The 22,077-nt window shown below is 59.9% G+C and overlaps 2 protein-coding genes across 3 annotated transcripts in view; one reads left to right on the forward strand and one right to left on the reverse strand.

Moving 5' to 3' along the window:
- Positions 1-12,891, forward strand: part of DNAH1 (dynein axonemal heavy chain 1) — a 77,582-nt gene extending 64,691 nt beyond the window's left edge. The window contains exons 54-77 of the mRNA XM_040247128.1: positions 193-378; positions 798-989; positions 2,137-2,304; positions 2,395-2,586; positions 2,762-2,893; positions 3,365-3,490; positions 4,079-4,198; positions 4,332-4,481; positions 4,592-4,752; positions 5,596-5,821; positions 5,957-6,152; positions 6,478-6,629; positions 7,272-7,468; positions 7,724-7,868; positions 8,108-8,266; positions 8,353-8,484; positions 8,817-8,987; positions 9,081-9,260; positions 9,699-9,875; positions 10,496-10,666; positions 10,824-10,954; positions 11,308-11,659; positions 11,951-12,185; positions 12,726-12,891. Of these exons, the coding sequence (XP_040103062.1) occupies positions 193-378; positions 798-989; positions 2,137-2,304; positions 2,395-2,586; positions 2,762-2,893; positions 3,365-3,490; positions 4,079-4,198; positions 4,332-4,481; positions 4,592-4,752; positions 5,596-5,821; positions 5,957-6,152; positions 6,478-6,629; positions 7,272-7,468; positions 7,724-7,868; positions 8,108-8,266; positions 8,353-8,484; positions 8,817-8,987; positions 9,081-9,260; positions 9,699-9,875; positions 10,496-10,666; positions 10,824-10,954; positions 11,308-11,659; positions 11,951-12,185; positions 12,726-12,847 (4,173 nt within the window). The 3' untranslated portion in view covers positions 12,848-12,891. The remainder of the gene's footprint in view (positions 1-192; positions 379-797; positions 990-2,136; positions 2,305-2,394; positions 2,587-2,761; positions 2,894-3,364; positions 3,491-4,078; positions 4,199-4,331; positions 4,482-4,591; positions 4,753-5,595; positions 5,822-5,956; positions 6,153-6,477; positions 6,630-7,271; positions 7,469-7,723; positions 7,869-8,107; positions 8,267-8,352; positions 8,485-8,816; positions 8,988-9,080; positions 9,261-9,698; positions 9,876-10,495; positions 10,667-10,823; positions 10,955-11,307; positions 11,660-11,950; positions 12,186-12,725) is intronic.
- A 554-nt stretch (positions 12,892-13,445) lies between these two features.
- On the reverse strand, positions 13,446-21,978 carry BAP1 (BRCA1 associated protein 1). Of its 2 annotated transcripts, none has more exons than XM_040247126.1 (17): positions 21,804-21,978; positions 21,676-21,705; positions 21,511-21,565; positions 20,406-20,538; positions 19,907-20,026; positions 19,529-19,590; positions 19,301-19,443; positions 19,011-19,089; positions 18,424-18,547; positions 17,981-18,128; positions 17,345-17,529; positions 16,779-16,912; positions 15,789-16,267; positions 15,517-15,677; positions 15,153-15,245; positions 14,947-15,019; positions 13,446-14,765 (listed from the first exon to the last, which is right to left on the reverse strand). In XM_040247126.1, exons 1-17 carry the CDS (start codon positions 21,838-21,840, stop codon positions 14,632-14,634), a joined length of 2,190 nt encoding a protein of 729 aa, XP_040103060.1. In that variant the 5' UTR covers positions 21,841-21,978; the 3' UTR covers positions 13,446-14,631. The 2 variants fall into 2 exon arrangements, with proteins under 2 accessions (XP_040103060.1, XP_040103061.1); XM_040247127.1 differs by having other exon boundaries at positions 18,424-18,493; positions 21,804-21,928.
- Positions 21,979-22,077: the final 99 nt, after the last annotated feature.

Genomic DNA, 22,077 nt, shown 5'->3' on the forward strand with positions numbered 1-22,077 from the left:
TCGGAAAGGGATGCTACCACTCCCAGATCTCCACAGGCTGTCACAGCCGAGAGGGTCCTTGGAGAATGGGGGCATCTCAACCCTCATTCCCTTCCATCTGGGGAGACTGAGACACTGAGAGGAGAAAGGGAGGAGGGCACACCGGTCCCTGACACTGGCCACCCGTGGGGCCTCGCTGCCTCTGGTCCCTAGGTGGACACAACCATTGCTGAGGACACCCGGAATTCAGTGCAAGCAGAGGAGATCAAGGCCAATGAGAAGGCCAGGAAGGCACAAGCTATCGCTGATGATGCCCAGAAAGACCTGGATGAGGCTCTGCCAGCCCTGGACGCAGCCCTGGCCAGCTTGCGCAACCTCAACAAGAATGATGTGACTGAGGTGGGTGGCTTGGCCCCTTCTGGGTATCTCTCCTGATGCCTCCGTGGGTTCTGGCCCATAGGCTCTCCCTCTAACATCTCGTGAGCATCATCTGTCGAGAGGTGAGGGCAGAACTAGAGCTTGAACCCAGCTGCCTGCCCTTACCTCCTTGTATCAGCCCCGAGGACCCAGGCAGGTGCCTGAGGAAGGCTCTGGGCCCTGAGAAATGACTGTGTAAGGCTTTTTGGCCAGGCCTGGGTACATGGGGGAGCAGTAGCCACCACAGGCTAAGACAGACCTCTGGGGGTCGCCGGGCATACCAGTGGTCCATAGCGGTAGGAACTCAGTTTGTGGGACCCACCCTGGCTGGAAGCTGTCTCTGCCTGGGAGTGCCCACTATGAGGGACCTACCCCTTCCTGACTCTTGGCCTGGCCCCCAGGTGCGTGCCATGCAGCGGCCACCGCCAGGCGTGAAGCTGGTCATTGAAGCTGTGTGCATCATGAAGGGCATCAAGCCCAAGAAGGTCCCAGGAGAGAAGCCTGGCTCCAAGGTGGATGACTACTGGGAGCCAGGCAAGGGGCTGCTGCAGGACCCCGGGCGCTTCCTGGAGAGCCTCTTCAAGTTTGACAAGGTGCGCGTGCCAGGCACCTGGCCAGCTGGGCAGAGAGGCGGGGGGAAGGAACTGTCCCCTCCCCCACAGAGCTGGGGCCTCCATCCCATCTCCCTCTGCCTGCAACACACATGGCCTTGTGGTCACAGAGCCGAGGGGACCAGACCCTGGCCCAGAGGAGCTCTCCAGCTAAGGGGCGGGGGGCAACAGACCCAGTAGCAGATGGATATTGATGAATCAGGACCTGGGAAGGCCCCAGTGCCCACGAGACCTTAATCACCCACAGTTACTCCTAGGCTCTGCCACCCGGAGAGTCTCTCTCCTGTCCTTTTCTCCCTACAACCCCTGTGGCCCTGGCCAAGACCTTCCCTGGCTGCTCAACTATCACCTCTCCCTTGGTCTCAGCACCTGAGATATAACACCTGTCTGTCTGCATTTCTCTCTCTTCCTGTCTCTCTGGGGCTCTCAGTATCCATGGGCGTGTGCTCTCACGGGGATGCTTGTGGTGAGGTCCACCTGGAGCCTACAGCCCTCTTGGAGGTTTCTCTCCAGCCCACATGGGCCACCCACCACCACCATGTGTCAGTGCTGAAGCCCTGGGCACATCCCAAGGAGGGTAGAGACAATGGCCCATCTCAGTGACAGCTGGAGTCCATACGGAGCTCCCCATCCATCCAATTAAGCCAAATCAGGAGGCTCATGGCCAGCGCTCAGGCTCCCTTGGTCCCAAGCTCTGACCTCTAGGAGCTCATGAACAGTACAGATTCCTGGGTTCATCCTAAACTACAGACCTGGATTCTCCTAGCACAGGTCAAGAGCCCTGAAGGAGTGATGTGCTCTGGGAGTGGGGATTATTGCACTTGAACACGTGCCTGGTTGGACCTCAGAACCACTCACTTATCTCCACATCGGCCAGGAAACAGCTCTTGTCTCTAAATGGGTTTTAAACAGGGCCTGTGTGTTATCAGATCTTGAGGAAGAAAAAATCTGATTGTATTCTTTGAAATCCTGGGACATAGAAGTTCCTCTTCTGGCCAGCCTTTCTGGGTCGTGTTTATTCCCTAGCCTGCCCAGGGCACAGAGGCAAGAGCAGGGTGTCCCCCCACCCGCCAGAGTCCTCTCTGTCCTCCCCGGGAAGTGGCCCCAAGCCTGTGGTTCCCATCCCCAGGACAACATTGGGGAGGCAGTGATCAAAGCCATCCAGCCGTACATCGACAATGAGGAGTTCCAGCCGGCCGCCATCGCCAAGGTGTCCAAGGCCTGCACCTCCATCTGCCAGTGGGTGCGCGCCATGCACAAGTACCACTTTGTGGCCAAGGCCGTGGAGCCCAAGCGGGTGAGCTCTGGGTAGGCCTGGGGCCATGGCCGGGGGCCTGGGCTCTCCCGGGGGCACCGGGAAAGCTGGCCCTGTTTCCTCTGCCTGCAGCAAGCCTTGCGGGAGGCCCAGGACGATCTGGAGGTGACACAGAGGATCCTAGAGGAGGCGAAGCAGCGCCTGCACGAGGTGGAGGACGGCATTGCCACGATGCAGGCCAAGTACCGAGAGTGCATCGCCAAGAAGGAGGAGCTGGAGCTGAAGTGTGAGCAGTGTGAGCAGCGGCTGGGCCGTGCTGACAAGGTGTGCACCCCTCTGGGGAGGGCCCCCATGGGCTGGGGGGCCTGAGCGGTAGAGGGGGTGGTCCTGGGGTGGCTGTCCCTTCCCTCTACCTGGCTACCTTGGTCAGGGGGACTGCACCAGGCAGGGACATCCAGAGCCAGCCTCCCAGAGCCCACCCCACGGGCTGTCCCTGCAGCTCATCAACGGGCTGTCAGATGAGCGGGTGCGCTGGCAGGAGACGGTGGCGAACCTGGAGCACATGCTTGACAGCATCTTCGGGGACGTGCTGGTGGCCTCCGGCTTTGTGGCCTACCTGGGCCCCTTCACGGTGAGGACCTCCCCAGCTCTGCCGTGAGGCCTCACTTCCATAAGTGGTAGCCTGAGGGTGGCTCTTCTCTCACACACTTTTTCAACAAACGCTTTTTTTAGACATCCTGTCTGAGCCAGGTGCTGTTCTGGGCAGTGGGGAAATGGCAGCTCCCAAAACAGCCAGAAATCCTGTGTTGCGGGGCAGGCATTTCTAGCCAGAAGGCTGAGCTCGTACTTCTGGGCTTGCTGTGCACCTCTCCCTCAGTCCTCACAGCTGCCCCGACGGGTGGGCACTGTTGTCATTTCCCCTGCTTTCCCTGGGAAGGGGCTGAGGTGGGGAGGCCGAGGAGGGTCCCCATGGTGGGGCTAGGGCTTAGCCCTCGGGCTTTGCGCGGACCCCTCTGTGCAGCTGCGAGCGCTGAGGGCAGGGGAAGTGGGAGGGCATCACGGCTGTCTCGGTGGGGTAGCTCAGAGTCTGGTGTCTCTCCAGGGCCAGTACCGCACGGTGCTCTACGACAGCTGGGTCAAGCAGCTCGTGGCCCACCACGTCCCACACACTACCGAGCCCACGCTGATCGGGACACTGGGGAACCCCGTGAAGATCCGCTCCTGGCAGGTGCCCACCTTGGGGGGCTGGAGCAGCCGGGCTGGGCCTGCAGTGTGCTCTGGGCTGGGCCAAGAGGCCCCCGCCTGCCTCCCACCCTCTCTCCTGGGTCTGCTTAGAGATGCCTTCCCTGAAGCTGCCTGGGGCCGGTCAGAGGCTGGTGGGCAGGAGAGGAGAAAGCTGAGTGGCACAGGTGCTGGCTGACTGCAGGCAGAGAGGTCAAAGGGTGCTTGTGAGAGTTGGGCGGGGTAGGAGAGCAGTGTCCAGGGCGTGGGGTTAAGAGAGCGTATCTGAGCTATAGTCCCTGGGGGACAGGTAGAGTTGACCCAGGGAGAGAGAACCAAGAGGCACAGGCCGAGTGGACACAGGCTGGGAGCGCCAATGGGCTCCAATGGCGGTCTGACTCAGCTAGGACTCAACAGGCAAAGAAACGAGAGGCCCAGCGAAGGAGGGTGTCAGGAGTCAGCCCATAGCCGGGAGGCAGGTCCTGAGGAATGAGACCTCGTGCGCTGCCCTCCGCCCTCAAGAGGATGCAGTAAGGGGAAGGGGACACAGCCTGCTTGTGTGAGCCTCCCCCCGACCCAGCCTGGTCCCCCACAGATCGCTGGCCTCCCCAACGACACCCTGTCAGTGGAGAATGGGGTCATCAACCAGTTCTCCCAGCGCTGGACCCACTTCATTGACCCTCAGGGCCAGGCCAACAAATGGATCAAGAACATGGTGAGCCTACCCCGCCACCACCGCACCCAGCAGGCCTTAGTAGCTGCATGGGCAGTCGCTGAGCCTCAGGCCAGCTCTCAGCCCACACGGACCCTTCCCCGCTCCCCCCGCTCCCCCCGCTCTGTTCCCCCAGGAGAAGGACAACGGGCTGGATGTGTTCAAGCTGAGCGACCGCGACTTCCTGCGAAGCATGGAGAATGCCATCCGCTTTGGCAAGCCCTGCCTCCTGGAGAATGTGGGCGAGGAGCTGGATCCCGCCCTGGAGCCCGTGCTGCTGAAGCAGGTGGGCCTGCGGGTGTGGGGGCGGCCCAGACACGGTCGAGGGCAGCCCCCTCCCCCTGCCTCACTGGCGGGGCCCCAGGCCACAGCACTCACCCGTCCCACCCGCTGCAGACCTACAAGCAGCAGGGGAACACGGTGCTGAAGCTGGGGGACACGGTGATCCCCTACCATGAGGACTTCAAGATGTACATCACCACCAAGCTGCCCAACCCCCACTACACACCCGAGATCTCCACCAAACTCACCCTCATCAACTTTACCCTGTCACCCAGGTAAGCCTCTGGCCCCCAGCCCCCCGAGCATCAGCTCTGCCTGGGCCTGCCTGGCTGCCCCTCTCCCACCCCTAGGCTGAGACTCAGGGATTTTCCCCCTCGGAGACCCCCGCCAGCTTCCTCGCAGGCTGTCTGCATTTCAGGTCATTCCAGCCCTTCCACCAATGCCCCTTCCTTCCACTGTTCCCACCTAAGAACCAATGCTCCCCCCCTCCCCCAGTTCATCCTGATCCCGTTCTGGAGCCCCTCTCCCAGCCTCCCTGGGCAGCGCTAGCCCACCTCATCCGGATGCTCTTTCCTCACAGCCCTTGCTGGGCCCTTGTGCGCTCACCGCAGCGCTGCCCTGGAGCCCCGAGGGGGCCATACTCTGACTCCCTGCACCCAAGCCCTGTTTCTTGCCCTTGCTGCCCTACGCCCAGGCGCTGCAGCTTTTGCCCGCCACCCACACAGAGTGCTAAGGCCCCCCTGACAGTGGCCACTGTGAACCTCTCCACGGATCGAGGTGAAAACTCCCTTAAGGCCTGGTCCTCCCCATCACCCATAGCCTCCTCCTGCTGAGAGGGAGTTTCTCAGAGACCCCAGCAGCTCCTGCATTCAGCTGCCTGGCCCCTCCTGGGACTCCAGGCTCCCACCTGAGGTCTCACTGAGAACTGATCACTTTGGATCCAGGCTCTGCCTTAGCCCTGCAGCTGGAAGCTGAGGTCAGATCTCCCAGGCTGACATCAGCAGAGATGCTGTGCTCTTTGGAGCCCCAGGAGCATAGGTAGGCAGGCAAGCAGGCTCGAGGCTGGCCATCCAGGGCTCACCAGGTGCTGCAGACATAATGTCTCCTGCCCCTGGCAGCGGCCTAGAGGACCAGCTGCTGGGCCAGGTCGTGGCTGAGGAGCGGCCCGACCTGGAGGAAGCCAAGAACCAGCTGATTGTCAGTAACGCCAAGATGCGCCAGGAGCTGAAGGACATTGAAGACCAGATCCTGTACCGCCTCAGCTCCTCCGAGGGCAACCCCGTGGATGACATGGAGCTCATCAAGGTGCTGGAGGCTTCCAAGATGAAGGCTGCCGAGATCCAGGTCCACAACTGCCCGCCCACCCCTGCCCACCTCTCCCTGCCTGCCCCAGGCCTGCCCACATCACCACCCTCTTCTGCCTGCTGCTCTTTGCCAGCCTACCTGGGCCTGACAAGTAGCCTCCTACTGCACCCCCAGGCCAAGGTCAGGATTGCAGAGCAGACAGAGAAGGACATTGACCTCACGCGCATGGAGTACATTCCTGTGGCCGTCCGCACCCAGATCCTCTTTTTCTGCGTGTCTGACCTGGCCAACGTGGACCCCATGTACCAGTACTCCCTCGAGTGGTTTCTCAACATCTTCCTCTCGGGCATCGCCAACTCAGAGAGGGCAGGTAACCCTGACACAGATGCACATGTTGACCCAAACAACCAGGCTTCACCCTGGCACAGAGGTGACACCCCTGGATGCATTTCCACAGCAGGCACACACACGTAGACGCACACCCAGGTTCACTGGCACACACCCTCATCAGACTCACCCTACATACGAACACATACCCCGCTCCTAGCCTCCTCGGAGCAAATGCCCGAAAGGGGTGTGCCCAGACTGCTCCTTTGGCTGCTGGGGAGACTGGCTGGGTGGGACTGTGCCCCAGGGATCTTTCTTCTCTGCCCCCCGCCCTGTCCCCACACTGCCATCACCCCTCTGCCCTGCAGACAACCTGAAGAAGCGCATTGCCAACATCAACCACTACCTGACCTACAACCTCTACAGCAATGTCTGCCGCAGCCTCTTCGAGAAGCACAAGCTGATGTTCGCCTTCTTGCTGTGTGCCCGCATCATGATGAACCAGGGCAAGATCAACCAGGTGCGTGGCAGAGAGGCAGCTGCGGCCCGGTCAAGGACAGATGGCCTGAGGGGTTGTCCAGTTGCCGAGCTGAGAGAACAGGATGGAAGGACAGGGCATATCAGGCAGAAGGGCACAGCAAGGGCAGGTGGGCAAAGGCCTCCGGAAACAGTTATTTGCATGAAACAGCCAGGAGGCCCCAGATTAACTGTGACCCAGCAGGTCCTGTGCACAGGCCTTCTCAGCACCTTGAGAGCACTAGTGAGCAGAAGCCATCCTGAGCCTCCCAGCTCACGGTCTCACGAGTGCCAGGGACTTTGTGATGCGTTGGGAAGCATTGGCTGACCTCCTCCACTGCTTGAGCCCTCGCTGTGTGCCAGGTGCTGGGCTCACAACAACCCTCCGACCTACCCCTGTGAAACCCCTGGGAAGCAGAGTTCTGATTCTTCCTGCTTTCCAAGTGAGGAAACAGAGGCTCAGAGAGCTCAAATCTTTTGCCTCAGGTCACACAGCCAGGGAAAGGGAAAGAGGTAACACTAACCCAGACCTGTTGGACTACCACCCCGAGTTTTCTGGCTGAGGATGGCAGAGGAGGCTCTGCTGGGTGGGGCACCAGACCCATGGCTCAGGGCCCGGGCGCTCGCCGCCTCTGTCCCTTACCAGAACGAGTGGCGCTACCTCCTGTCTGGAGGCTCCGTCTCGGTCATGAGTGAGAACCCTGCCCCGGACTGGCTGACAGACCGGGCCTGGAGAGACATCCAGGCGCTCTCCAACCTGCCAGCCTTCTCCTCCTTTGCCCATGATTTCGTGAAGCACCTGCCGGAATTCCGGGCCATCTTTGACAGTCATGAGCCCCACCGGTGAGCTGGGGCCTGGGGACAGCAGGGTGGGTGCATCCAGGGAGTGAGACCCAGGTACAGGCTTGCCCTGGGCCTTCTCCGAGGGGCCGCCCAGGGCTGCCCCGCAGCTGTGACTACATCTCTGCCGTGCCCCCGGCCACGCGCCCCTGGACACCACGTTCTCCCTGCTGTCCAGCCTCCCCCACACAAGCAGAGAAGCTGTGGCCAGGGTCCTACCACAGGTCAGCTCTCAGGGGGACTTGGGCACTGTTGCAGGGAGCCCTTGCCTGGCATCTGGGACCAATATCTGGACCAGTTCCAGAAGCTGCTGGTCCTCCGCTGCCTACGTGGGGACAAGGTGACCAACGCCATGCAGGACTTCGTGGCCGCCAACCTGGAGCCACGCTTCATTGAGCCCCAGGCAAGTGCTGTCAGCCGGTGCCTGGGCTAATCGCCCCCTGGGACCACCTGCATGGTCCCCTTGGCAGCCTTGGTCAGGCCAGGATCCTTAGCCACCACATGAGGCTCTGAGAGGTTCCAAGTCCCCTCAGGAAGCCCCTTGGGGACAACTCTGGGGGCCCCAGGAGCCCCCTCTCTCACCCTGGTGGCCTGCCCCTGAGGAGAAGCTCTAGGCGACCCCAGCACCTCTCTGCCCTGCAGACAGCCAACCTGTCCCTGGTGTTCAAAGACTCTAACTCCACCACCCCCCTCATCTTTGTGCTATCGCCGGGCACTGACCCCGCCGCCGACCTCTACAAATTTGCCGAAGAAATGAAGTTCTCCAAGAAGCTCTCTGTCATCTCCCTGGGCCAGGGCCAGGTCAGGGCAGGCGGGTGGTGGAGGAGGAGGGAGCCGGTGGGCTGGGCCAGCGGGTCCCGCATCACTCAGTGCTCCTGTCCCCACAGGGCCCTCGGGCGGAAGCCATGATGCGCAGCTCCATAGAGAGGGGCAAGTGGGTCTTCTTTCAGAACTGCCACCTGGCACCAAGCTGGATGCCGGTGCTGGAGCGCCTCATCGAGCACATCAACCCTGACAAGGTACACCAAGGGGGCACCAGTACCTTCATCCCGGGCGGGTGACGCTCAACGAGCTCACCCCACAGTGGGCACTCAGCAAGTGGCACATGTAACACGCATCAGCTGGATTATTCTTCCCAGCGGCCCCTCAAGTTACTGCCACCAGTGACTTGCCCAAGGCCACCCAGCACAGAGGTGACCCTGGGACTTGCCGAAGCCCATGTTCCTAACCAGTGGTCCGTCCCAGGGGAAGAGTCAGGCCGAGGGTGGCCCAGGATCCTGGGTAGGGGAGAGCCTGGTCCTGGGGTGGCCGCCGTATGGGTCTCAGGGCTCACGTGGAGCGTGGCCTCCAGGTGCACCGGGACTTCCGCCTGTGGCTCACCAGCCTGCCTAGCAACAAGTTCCCAGTGTCCATCCTACAGAATGGCTCCAAAATGACCATTGAGCCACCGCGCGGGGTCAAGGCCAACCTGCTCAAGTCTTACAGCAGCCTCAGCGATGAGTTCCTCAACTCCTGTCACAAGGTGAGAGATGCTTGGCACAGGACCGCCCCCCAACCCCACTCCATTTTCAACCCCACCCTTCATGCCCCTTGTCCCCTCCCCCACCTCGGGCAGGTGATGGAGTTCAAGTGCCTGCTGCTGTCTCTGTGTCTGTTCCACGGGAATGCCCTGGAGCGGCGCAAGTTTGGGCCCCTGGGCTTCAACATCCCCTACGAGTTCACAGACGGGGACCTGCGTATTTGCATCAGCCAGCTCAAGATGTTCCTGGACGAGTATGACCACATCCCCTACAAGGTGGGCTGGGTTCGGGCTGGGGGCAGGGAGCTGGGCGCCTGGGGGCCTGACCCACCCAGCTCATTGTTGTTCAGTCACTCTGTCGCCTCTGACTCTGCGACGCCATGGACCACAGCATGCCAGGCCTCCCTGTCCTTCACCATCTCCCAGAGCTTGCTCAAACTCATGTCCATTGAGTCAGTGATGCCAACCAACCATCTTATCCTCTGTCGTCCCCTTCTCCTCCTGCCCTCAATCCTTCCCAGCATCAGGGTCTTTTCTAATGAGTCAGCTCTTCTCATCAGGTGGCCAAAGTATTGGAGCTTCAGCTTCAGCATCAGTCCTTCCAATGAATATTCAGGACTGATTTCCTTTAGGATGGACTGGTTGGATCTCCTTGCAGTCCAAGGGACTCTCAAGGGTCTTCTCCAACACCAAAGCTCAAAACCCACCCCACAGGTCCTCAAGTACACGGCAGGGGAGATCAACTACGGGGGCCGCGTCACTGACGACTGGGACCGCCGCTGTGTCATGAACATCCTAGAGGACTTCTACAGCCCTGCTGTGCTCTTCCCGGAGCATAGCTACAGCGCCTCGGGCGTTTACCACCAGATCCAGCCCACCTACGACCTCAATGTGAGCACACAGCAGGGCTGTGCTCGAGGCGGCCTGCTGGGTGGGGGTCCTGGGGTACCGTGGACATCTGGGTGCTGGGAGACGTGGCCCCTACCACCCAGTCACTCTTTTTATTGATTGATCCATCCCACAAGGATAGCCCTGGAGCTCGGGTTCTGTGGGGAGTGGCCCAGTCCTGCCTCTCAGCCCCTGCCTGAGGGTAATTACTCTTCCAGGCAGGAGGGTGGCTCCTCTGAGGCTGCCAGGAGAGGCAATGAAGGTCACCAGCCCAGACCACACAGTCAGGGAGGGCTCCTGAGGACATGATGCTTCAGCTAAGATATGTGCGGGGCAGCCAGGGTCTAGGTAGAGAACCCCAGCGTGTGGGCCAGAAGCATAAAGGGCCTGCAAAGGAGGGGCTGTGACAGGGTTGAGCCGCTGAATGAAGAAGCAGGGAGTGAGATATCAGGGAGAAGTGGGCTAGAAGGGAGCAGAGCCCATGGAGTCCCGAGGGTAAGAGGGGAATAGGTAAAGGCTGCAAGCAGAGATGACGAGCACAGGGTGTGCTGCTTGGAGGCCGTCCTGCAGGCTGGAGGTAGAGCAGGGGAGGGGCTTCAGTTGCAGCCCTCCTCCCCCCACAGGGCTACCTCTCCTACATCAAGAGCCTTCCACTCAACGACATGCCGGAGATCTTTGGCCTGCATGACAATGCCAATATCACCTTCGCCCAGAACGAGACCTACACCCTGCTTGGCACCATCGTCCAACTACAACCCAAATCCTCCTCTGCAGGCGGCAAGAGCCGGGAGGAGGTCAGTGGCAGCAGGGAAGGGGCCCACCCAATGCAGGGCCAGTCTCCTGTCCACCATCCTGCCTACTCCACTGAATGAGGGAGCTCTGTGCCTGTAGACTCCTACACGGGCTAATGGGGGCCACCCCTGACCCCTTTGTGTCTCTTTGCCCCCACAGATAGTGGAGGACGTGGCCCAAAACATTCTGATCAAGGTGCCTGAGCCTGTCAATTTGCAGCAGGTCATGACCAAGTACCCTGTGCTGTATGAAGAGTCAATGAACACGGTGCTAGCACAGGAGGTCATTCGGTAATCCCCCGCTAGCCCCAGCTCTGAGTCAGCGGGCCCCTGGGCTGGAGAGAAATGATAGCAAAGGCTACCATGGGCCAGGAGCCATGCAAAGTGCTATAAACTCAATCTCTAACTCAGCTATATTATTCCCATTTCGCAGATGAGTAAACCAAGGCCCCAGCAGGTTAAGGGATCTAAGGTCATATGTTTACTAACAGCCAGGGCTGGGATTGGTACTCGGGCCACCCGACCTGGCTTTATGCTCTTAGCCCCTATGTTCTGTCATTGTTTCTCTATGGCCTAGAACTGGGGAGTGCAGATATGGCCACAGTCCCAGACCACTGCCTTCCTCCTCGCCACTGGCTCTGTAGGTACAACCGGCTGCTACAAGTGATCACACAGTCGCTGAGAGACCTGCTCAAAGCCCTTAAGGGGCTGGTGGTGATGTCCTCAGAGCTGGAGCTGATGGCTGCCAGCCTGTACAACAACTCTGTGCCCGAGCTCTGGAAGGCCAAGGCCTACCCATCGCTTAAGCCACTGTCCTCATGGGTCACGGACCTGCTGCAGCGCCTGGACTTCCTACAGACCTGGATCTCCGAGGGCATCCCAGCCGTCTTCTGGATCAGTGGCTTCTTCTTCCCCCAGGCTTTCCTGACAGGCACTCTGCAGAACTACGCCCGCAAGTCTGTCATCTCCATCGACACCATCTCCTTCGATTTCAAGGTCTGGACTCAGCCAGGGTCAGGCCAGGTGACAGGCTGGGGGGTGTGGCCCAGGTGGGACAGGCACTGAGGCCACAGCTGGCTGGCAGGATCAGGGAACTCCTGAGCCCGGGTCAGGGGTCAGGAAGAGCCAGGTGAGACTATAGCCCCAGGAAAATCCCTAGGGCTGGGGCACAGGCTATACGCTACCAGCTAAAATAGCCGATGCTGGGGCAGGCGGAGCCCTCAGGACCCAAATCCTACCCCAGATTCTGCTGTTTCTATGTGAGAAGCATCTATGTGCCCACACCAGGTAATGCGCCAGTCAGTGTCAGAGCTCAAGACCAGGCCCAAGGAGGGGTGCTTCATCCACGGACTGTTCCTGGAAGGTGCCCGATGGGACCCTTCGGCCTTCCAGCTGGCTGAGTCTCGGCCTAAGGAGCTGTACACAGAGATGGCCGTTATCTGGCTCCTGCCCACACCCAACCGCAAGGTCCAAGACCAGGACTTCTACCTGTGTCCCATCTACAAGACGCTGACCCGTGCTGGTATGGTCCCAGGGCAGGGGAGCCGACACCACACGGAGGGCCATAGGCAGGGCCCAGGGTTGGGCCGGTTAGGCTGACCCAGGTTAGCTGAATGAGATGGCTGGCAGAGGTCAGTCAGCACTCCTGAGGCCCAGACGGAGCTGGTCCAGCAGCAGGCAGGGTGGTGCTCAGGGGCTGGGCTGAGTCTGTGGGGAGTGGGCCCTGAGCTCACCACCCTCATCTCCCTCAGCAGACCCATGTTGGATCCTGGGAGCCCCAAGCCTGCCAGTGGAGGTCCCAGGAGCCAACAGGCCCAGACAGGATGGGTGGGCCCGGGCTGGGTCCAGCAGGGAATGAGCAGGGGTGTCAACTGTCCCACTCCAGTCCTTAACAGGTGTAGTAACCCAGGGCAGGTCTGAGCCTGAGCCAGACAGGCTTCCTCTTGGGTCAGGTCCCTTCCTTGTCCCAAGCTCAGTCACCAAGGGACCACCTTCCTTTATACCCTGTTCCTGCCCCAATTGAGGCAGACAACTTAACCTCCTCCCCTCTCGCCTGCTCCAGGAACACTATCAACCACCGGCCACTCCACAAACTACGTCATTGCCGTGGAGATCCCCACTGACCAGCCCCAGCGACACTGGATAAAGCGTGGTGTGGCCCTAATCTGTGCCCTGGACTACTAGACGCAGACAGAAGGGCTGGGGCCAATTAAAGTTGCATTTCCTGAGCGGTCCCGCTGAGCCTTAGCTCCTTACACCAGGCCTCTTCTGTAGGACCCACAGCAAGGAAAGTGGGGATGAGAGGCTGCAGTGGCCTCGAGAGAGAATGTGCTTAGCAGGGGGAAGTGTGGCAGAGCTGGAAGCTTCGACCTGCAACAAGGGAAGAGGTGAGCCTTGTGAGGTTCCAGGATCCCTCCAGGGACAGCGTGCCAGACAGGACTGGAGGCAGAACTACCATCTCCACTGAGTCCCACACCTCTTAGGTTACAAAGCCATCAGCTCCGGTAAAGCCACAGCCCCCTCCTCCCACAGTACACCTTGCACACCACTCCTTGGGGTCCACAGCCCTGCCTCCCATCGCAGCCCTGCCTCTCCCCACCCAGTTCAGGTCGTAAACCCCAGACCTAGGGTCCCAAGAACCTCTGCCCCAGAAGGCAGAATGCCTGAGAATGCACTCCCCTCCCATCTCTGGTCACACCCAGGGCCCAGCCCAGGTCTGGTTAGGTCCTCATTCCCACCACGGCCTAGCCTCCAAACCTCAGGCCAGCAAGCACGGGTGGGCTTATTTTTAAGGAGAGTTTTATTCATTCATTCATCCGGTATTTACAGGGGCCAGAGGGGTCGGGCTATGCTTAGCACAGAGAGGCAGCTGCCCCCACCCCAGTCACTATGTACACATAAGGGGCCGGCTTGGATCACCTCAGAGCCACCTGCCAAAGGCCATGGGGCTCTGTCTGGGGCCTGAGCTCCAGAGGCAGTGCTGGACCCATTAGCCCTTGGCCATCAGGCCCTCTGGGAACATGGGGCTCCAACTGGTTGACTTGGTCCTGCTGTCCCCCACCCTGAGTGCCCTGCAGAAGCTGAGAAAGCTGGCATGGCAGGGAGAGCTGAGTGGTGCCAGCTTTTGCAAGCAGCCCTGTCTCTGCTGTCTCTAAGAGGAGGGAGACATGGTAATACTGAGGGCCTGGGCAGAGGCTCCTCTGAGCCCAGGAGCCCAAGGCAGGCCCCTTGCCAGGGCCACAACACTGAAGACAAGGAGCCCAGGGCCCTGCCACAAACAGCAGTCTCGATGAGGCTGGCTGGAGCCAGGCCAACCAGCTGAAACACTCTTCTCTGCTCAGGCCATGGGACCCCAGCAGGCTGCTCATCCCACCCCTGCTGGGACACCCCACTCCCAGCCTAGTCCAGCAGCCAGGGCCCTGAGTCTGGGGCTCTCCTGGAAGGAATGAAGAGCAGACCTGGCTTGCTCAACAGCAGGAACACCTGGGGGCTGGAGCAGCAGGGCCCACTGCTCACGTGGCCCCCAGCTATGACCCTGCAGGAGTGACTCCGGCCCTCCAGGATGACAGTGTTAGGAGAGAACTCAGAATCAGGAAGCTGACTATGTCAACACAGTGGTGGCAAGATAGGCCAGAGCCCAGAAAAATAGACGTCTCTGTAGGTAAAATATATATTCTGCTGCCCAGGCAGAAAGGCCAGGTCCTGCCACTCCACAGCCGGCTGTGGAGGAAGCTGCAGCACCTCACTGGGCCTCAGCTCTAGCTGCTGCCTCTGGAGCACGACGGGGCCAGCCTGCCCTGCCAGGCCCAGGGACACGAAGCCGAGGATCCCAGCTTGGCTCCCATTCCCAGGGTCTGGGCTCTCCAACTGGAACTATCCGGTAATACTGGGAAGAGGGGTACAGGGCAGGGAAGGGCCCTGGTGAGGGCCAGGCAGCAAGAGTGAACACAGGGTCTGGCCAGCAGTCCTCACTGGCGCTTGGCCTTGTAGGGACGGGAGCGTTTCCGCCGGTCTGGCTTCCGCTGCTTGTGGAGCCGGCCAATGCTGACCCCCTGGCGCCGCCGCACTGAGATGTTCTGCTCCACCAGGTTGGCCAGCATGCCTGTGGAGAGACCAGGCCCTTGAGCAGGCAGCTGGATGCCTGGGAGCCGCGACTCAACTGGCTGCAGCCTCAGGTCGGGGGCTGAGGCTCTCCCTGCCCTCCCCAAGACCACAGTCAGCTCAAGCGCCCCCAGAGGCCAGAGGAAAGGGGCCTGAGGGCCAGGGTGCTGAGCCTGGCTCACCTTCCTGAGCCAGCATGGAGATGAAGGTGCAGATGAACTCATCGTAGTTGTGGGTCCTTCTCTGGTCGTCAATCTGTGGGAGAGAAGGATCAGGGCCTGAGGACGCTGCAGCCATCTCCCCAGAGCAGCCACCAGCCAACCCTAGCAGGCCGCGCCTCTGGGAAGACAGGTGGGCAGCAGAACAGGCCACTGGAGACAGGGCCCACCTTGAACTTCTTCCTCTTCTCCACTTCTTCCTTGAGACAGGCCTCATAGTTTGCAATCTCAGCCTCCACACACTTCAGCAGCGCCAGCAGCTCCTGCCAAAACACAGCAATTGCCCCCATGAACGGGGGCTGGCCAGCCCCAAGGCCCAACTACCAGGAGGCAGCAAGAGGCAAGGGCAAGCAGCTAGAGGCCCTGGAGCCTATCAAAGGCCCCGCCACTACCCACCCAGACAGGCTTCCTGGCAGCCGGCTTTGGGCACCACCCTCCACACCATAATTCCCACTAGGAACTCAGCACCTGGACAGCAGTGCCCTGGGCCCAGCCCTTGTCAGGATTAGGAAAGGAAGCCACAGAAGAGCTCACCTTGGGTGAATACTTCTCCCCATTCAAGGGCTCGCTAGGCCTGACCAGCCCTGGCTTCTCTCTACTGTCCACAGCCTCCACCACCTCCTTCTCCTCTGGGCTGCCAGACCCCTGGCTACCTTGGCTCGGTCTGATGGAAGGAGAGGAACCCTTCCCACTCTCTGGGAAGAGAAGGCAAGAGAAGACCCATCAGGGTGCAGGATGCATGCTGGTCACTTGGCCACCCTCCTCTCCAATATGCCAAGAGGCCAGGGAGCCAGCCCAAGGCCCACCTGTCAGTGCCAGGGGACTCAGCACACCATCCTCGGCCAGGTGCAGGAGGCCCGTGCTGATGACAGGACCCAGGTCGCGTACAGCACGATTGTAGCGTATGCAGTCAACACGCAGCAGGCTGTCGTCCTCTCCAAAAAGCACCTTGGAGATGTGGGAGGTGACAGGACTAGAGGGCCGCGTAGGGTTGGCTGAGCGGATAGGCGAGCGCAGTGGCGAATTGAAAGCGCTGCCTATCTCAGAGGCTGTGTCCGTGCTCTCGTTGCTGGGGGTGGGCGAGGGCTGCGAGTGCGTGGGCACTGCCACAGCCGGACTCCCGGCCCCGCTGCTCGTCTTGATGGACAGAGGAATCGAGAGGTCCTTCTGGGACTCTTTGAGCTTCTCGGCCAAGACGTTGATGGTGTTGGGCTGTAGCACTGACAGCTGCCCATCCCCAGAGCTGCCCAATGGCCCTGGTTTCCCTGGCCCCTTTCGCTTATACCTGCGGGGCCCAAGGAGAGGTGAGCCCAAGGAAGACGCCAGGGGACCACACCCAGCAGTGCCCAGGATGACCTGAACATTTCTTAGCCTCAGGAAGTGACCCTGCAGCTCCAGCAGCCTGACCTGGCCACGCCCAGCCTAGCACCCTGAGCTCTGACAGCTGCAGCCAGGTGTCCTCTGAGAACACCTCCTCTATTCCAGCTGCCTCACTTTTGGCTTTTGGCCAATGCTGTGTCTTCCAGCAAAGATACCCCACCCCGTCCTTCAAGGCCTGAACAAAAGGCCACCTCCAAATAGATCATGTCTCAATGTCTGCTTAAATGTGCACAGCCCTGCCCCAAGCCCTCCGAAAACTTCCGGGCATCTGCAGTTGGCCCCTTCACGTCTGCCTCCCCCAGGCCCTGCACTCAGCAGGCGTCCAGCGGCATCTGCTGAAGGGCATTCTCTGTGCTGGAAGAGTCAAGGTAGCCGCTGCAGCCCCCAACCTCCAGCCTCACAGAGGCGGGGCTGACCTGATGGCAGAGCTGGTGCTCTGCGCGTCGTCCTCCTCCTCATCCTCGTAGTCATCCTCATCGTCTGAGTACTGCTGGGGCGGGCGCACTGGAACTCTGCTGCGGCCCACACCTGCTGCCAGGTCTTCCTCCTCCTGGAGCAGAGGCCCAGTGCGGCCGTGAGCCAGCGGCCAGTCCGCCCTGGCCAGACACAGCACCGCCCCCAGAAAGCCAGCATGGTTCTCCAGGCTGAGCCCACTGAACCCCTCTGGGTGCTCCAGAGCACTCCCTGCCCCTGCCTACCCGGGGCTGCTAAGAGAAAGATTGCCCTGAACCATCTGCATTTATTTTGGTGGTAGAACCCAACCCCATGCCCTAAACATTTAGCCCCACAGTTGTGAGAGTGAATTTAAAGTCAGAGGAGCTCTCTCTGCCTCCCTAAATCCCTGCAGTTGTGAGCACTTCTGAGTGTCAGAGAACCCCGGTCACCTAGGCTGGGACAGAGAGCGGACATGCATGAGGCCACCTGAGCAAAGTGCCTGGGAAAGGCTCTCCAGAGAACCGGGGTGAGAACTCTCCCCCCTTACCTGCATGGGGGACTTGGCATAGTTGTGATTGTCCAGAAAGGCTGGCAGCCGCTGGACAATAGGAGTGGGGTTGGGGGGAACCCCATTGATGTTGCTCCCTGGAGGCTTCACCACCAGCTTGGGTTTGCTAGGAGGGCTGTGGGTCGGGGCTTGTGGGCACGAACCAGCCACCTCCTCCACACCGTCTGAGAGAGGGAGGGGCATAGGTAGGACTTTCAGCCAGACCCTCAAGAAAAGTTGTCCTCAGGCCTGGTCTCCCCTCTCCTTCCCAGAGAACAGAAGAGACAGCTGATGGATTTAGCATCAACAAACGTGGCCACAGTGACACAGGAAAAGAGTGAGATTTAAAAAAGGAGAAGGTGAAAAAAAAAAAAAGGTCCAGAGAAAAGCAGAAAGGGCATATACTTCAGAGAGAAAGCTTGGGGGCCTGTGGTCACGGCAGCCCTTTCTTTAGGGAGGGACCACTCTTCCTCCATGTTCCAAGGGGAGGGGAGAGGGCTACAGGCTTCAGACTTCTGACCGCCCACAGGAGCCCTGAACCACTGCCCAAGCCTCCACCAAAAAAGACCTGCTCTGCTTGGGCCTCCCACGTCAAGCTGTGAGGGGGCAGCTCTGAGGCCCGAGAGGCTCCAGTACCTGTGTGAGTGCTCTCAGAGGCCACGGGAGCCCTGCTTGTTTCCAGCGCCAGAGGGGACTTGCTGCTGGCGGGTTTGGACTCTTCAGGCAGCTGTGACTCTTGAGACTTATGGGTCTGAATCAGCTCTGGCTGTGTTACCCGGATCAGCTGAAATAAAAATCCAAGGTGCAAAGGAGTAAAGGCAGACCCTGGCTTCCACCCCAGACGGCTAAGGGCCTAGGCTCCACACACTCAAAAGGGAAAGAAATCAGCCAGACCTCCTTTCAGAGGCTATCCTCCCCCTCCCCTCACCAAGTCCCACCGTGGGAGCCAAGGAAAGGAGTGGTTAGTTGAAGCCCAGACCCACAATAGAGAATAACTGGGGAATCAAGAGACAGAGGCCCCCATGGACAGAAGGAGCAGTGGCTGGGCCAGTCATGGACTGGGCAGGAGGGGTCCCCACCTGCTGCAGGGCCTCCAGTACGGTCTGACGGTTCACCTTCAACACGTGTAGCCTGGCCTCATACTTGATTCTGCGGTCGGGCACCACCGCCATCAGATTGAAGCGAATGTCATGGTAGGGCTCCCTGCAGTCACAGCCGCAGCCGTGAGAGCAGCTCTCACCCTGGCCCCGCCATCAGGAGGCGGCAGATACGCTGGCAGGGCTCCCTGAAGCCACACCTGCAGCCACAGGTACAGGCCCTACCCCCACCGGCAGGCAGCAGCTGGCCATGCACACCGGGCACCTCAGCCAGTGCCTTCCAGCAAGCTGTGTGAGGAGCCTGGCAGGAAGTGTGAGCCGGCACACCTGGGCCACCCGGGGCTCCACCACGGCCTGCCCCTCCCCAGTCTATCCTGCAGCAGGCCACACGTAGCCTGGATGGGAAATAGGGCAAGGAGCCGAGAGCCCAAGATCTAATCCTGCTTTTGCCAAATTCATCATGTGGCCACGCACAAGTCATCTGGTCTCTCTCCACCTCGGTCCCCTCTTCCGTGTCCCTCCCGATGGGGGCACAGCTCCAGAGGGCAGGGCAGGCACAGAGTCCTTACCCTGCAGTGGCGAGGCCAATACGCTCCATGATGACCCGCCGGGCTTTGTCCGTCCACTCCTCGTCCTCCCCCCAGGGCCCTGGGGAAACGAAGACGAGGAGTCAGCAGGTGGGAAACCCTGAACTCGGGCAGGCCAGGAGTGGGAGGAGGATGGACAGCAGTTGAGCCAGAGGGGGCCAGTTGGACAATGCAGTGCAACGTGCCATCCAGCCAGAGCCTTAAGTCAAGACCCACCCCACTGAGGACCCCGGGCCCCAGCCCCCTAGGAGGTCAGCAGAGAAACCCCCTACCATGGTCAATGGGGTAGACCTTCAGCCCATCTAGCTCAAAAAGCCGGCCTGTGATAGGCACATAGCTGACAAAGTGGAAGGCTTCCATGGTCCGCACAGCACTAAGGCCATTCTGCTTCTCGGGGAGGTGGCGGGGCTCAGGCCTGGGGAAGGACACAGTCAGCGCCCAGAATGGGACAACCCCGTTCCCTGTCCCCACCCCCATCAGTTCCCACAGCTCCCACACACCTGGCATGGCTATTATGTGCCTTGGCCAACTCCGGAGCATTGCCAATCGCATATCCTTTGCTCTAGAGGAAGGAAAATAAGGCCACATCAGAGCAACTTCTCAGGTGGGCCTCAGGTGGGCAACAGAGCTCAGGAGAGCAGGCCTGGAGGCCTTCCAGGAACTGGAACAATCACAGGTGGACCCTCCTGAAGGCCTGGTGGGGGCAGAAGAGAGCTCTGGAGCCCCCAAAAGATAGGCTCTACTGGCCCTGCACAGTAATCAGTGGACACTGGAGAACAACGTGGCCTGAAAAGTCCTAACAAGGCTTCACTTAAGGAATGTTCCTTTTTCCCCAGGTCTGTCTCCTTTTCTGACAAATGGAAGGCACTGTGGCCTACCTCGGGGCTGAAGCCTTTGGTGAAGTCCTTCATGCGACTCAGGGTGGGCCCCAGGTCCACATTGCTGCAGTTCAGGAGCACGCTCAGCAGGGCATGGGTGGCACAAGAGTTGGGGATCAGCTGTGAAACAAAGAACAGTCACCCATCTACAGCATGCCTCAGACCAAGCCCATACTCATCGGGAAAGGGGTCCCAGGGAGGACAGTCACATCTGGACAATCCTCATCAGCTCTCCTCATCTTTACCCAACATCTGTTCATTCAACTAAGTACCCATCAGCTGTTTGGGGACATGGAAAATGGACTCAGGCATCACCCTGCTTTAAAGAGACTTCCTGTTTTTCATGAAGAAGAGCTCAGTTCCTTCTGCCTCGGGACTTCTGTAACCACCACCTGCGGTATCTGCCTATCTCCTCCTCTTGCCTTCCCCCACTTCCACTTTCCAAGCAAAGAAAATGGCAGCATCCCACCCTCCAGAAAGAACACAGAGCCCAGCAGACCTGGTGGGCAAAGAACATGTTATTCACAATATCATCATCAATCACAGATGTATCATCCACCAAGGTAGAGACCTTGCGACGGGATCGGCGCTCTTCGATCCATTTGAACAGGAAGATGAATCCATACACGGGGCTGGGGAGAGGAAGGGACAGAATTCAACCAGGCAAGTGGGGAGGCAATCTGCGTCCCCTTTCCCTTCCTCTACTCCCGTTCGCTGTTACCACTCAGCGCCCTTCCTGTGATCCCACCTCTCCCGTGGCTTTCTCCTAAGACTGCCCAAAGGGGCCCTGAGCCCTCACATCCCAGGAGCCTGCCGCAGGCAGAGACAAGCACCGGCCTCTGGCTGTGATGCTCCAGGAGTCCGCTCAGTGTCCTTATGCAATCTAGGGTTCTGGGATAAGAAAGGAAAAGCTGGAACCAATGGCCCAGGACCAGGCAGGAATAGAAGGTAAGGCAAGAACAATATGATGTGGAATTTAAACACTAATTCAAACTTGTGAAACCCAGGGCGTGGGCCCCAGTGCAGTCAGGCAAGTAAATGAACACCCATATCAGTCCCTTCTGTCCTGGGAAACAAAAGCAGACTTCTCTATTCATCCACTGTAAAAGCTCCTCCACACTTCTCTTCTGTAGGATCACCAAGACAAGACCCTGAGCTTGGTCACCCAAGAGAGGCCTTGTCAGATGCCACAAACCAACCAATCAACAGGACACCCTTGTGTGAGAATTAAAACCACTGGCACATGGGCATGTTAAAGGAGTCATTAGTAAATTACAGCTGCACAAAACACACTGTGTGACCTGAGTCAAGAGAAGGGGGTTTCCAGCTGGAAGGCAAGAAAAAGCAGCTGAATTTAACCCAAGAGATGGTCAGAATTTGGAGGGAAGGGGTACCACATAAAGAGTGGTGAGGAGGGAAAACTCGGAGAAAGGAGAAAACAGTACCAGCTTCATCAGGAGGGCACCCAAGGAGGAGGGATGCTTCCTGATAACAAAGTTTACAATTTGGGGCTTCTGAAACTACCTCCCTTGAGGAGCACGCTCCCCCAGGCCCCTCCCTGGCCCTCGAGGTGGAAAGGGTGGCCCTGACGCCAAGTCACTCACCCCTGGCATTTGCTCTGAAGGTCATAGATCTCCTCCACCTGCACCCCTTTGACACCTGCCATCAAGGAAGGAAAAGAAGTCGGGAAGGGCAGCCCCCGGTTGTGGAGTGATGACCCAGGAGTGGGCCCCCAGAGCCCGGGTCCGGCGGGCAGGAGAGGCTCTTACCGAAATCTTCCACGAGGAGGGTGAAGAGGCCTAGGGGGGACGACAGGAGGAGCGAGTGGTGATCAGAAAGGCGCGTCTCGGACCCACCCGGCCTCCCCAACTCCCGGCCTGCCCGATCCCCTTCTCACCAGGGTCGCTCTCCAGCTCCAGCCAGCCCTTATTCATCTTCCCGCGGGGCGGGCCCTCAGCGCCATGTCCAGGCCCTCCCGACCCACCCGCCGCCTCCCTGCCGGGAGCCCCCTCCGCCCCGGGGGCCCCCTAGCCCCACACACAGACAACGGGCCTCGTCGCGTCACCCGCCCGCGCCGGCGGCACTACGTCACTTCTGCGCGACAGCCTACGCCCCGCCTCCGGGCTCCTCTTCCGTAATTTGGACTCCAGACCTCGGCGCGCTCGCGCGAG

This window comes from Oryx dammah, unplaced genomic scaffold, assembly GCF_014754425.2.
Source record: "Oryx dammah isolate SB20612 unplaced genomic scaffold, SCBI_Odam_1.1 HiC_scaffold_9, whole genome shotgun sequence".
NCBI lineage: Eukaryota > Metazoa > Chordata > Mammalia > Artiodactyla > Bovidae > Oryx > Oryx dammah.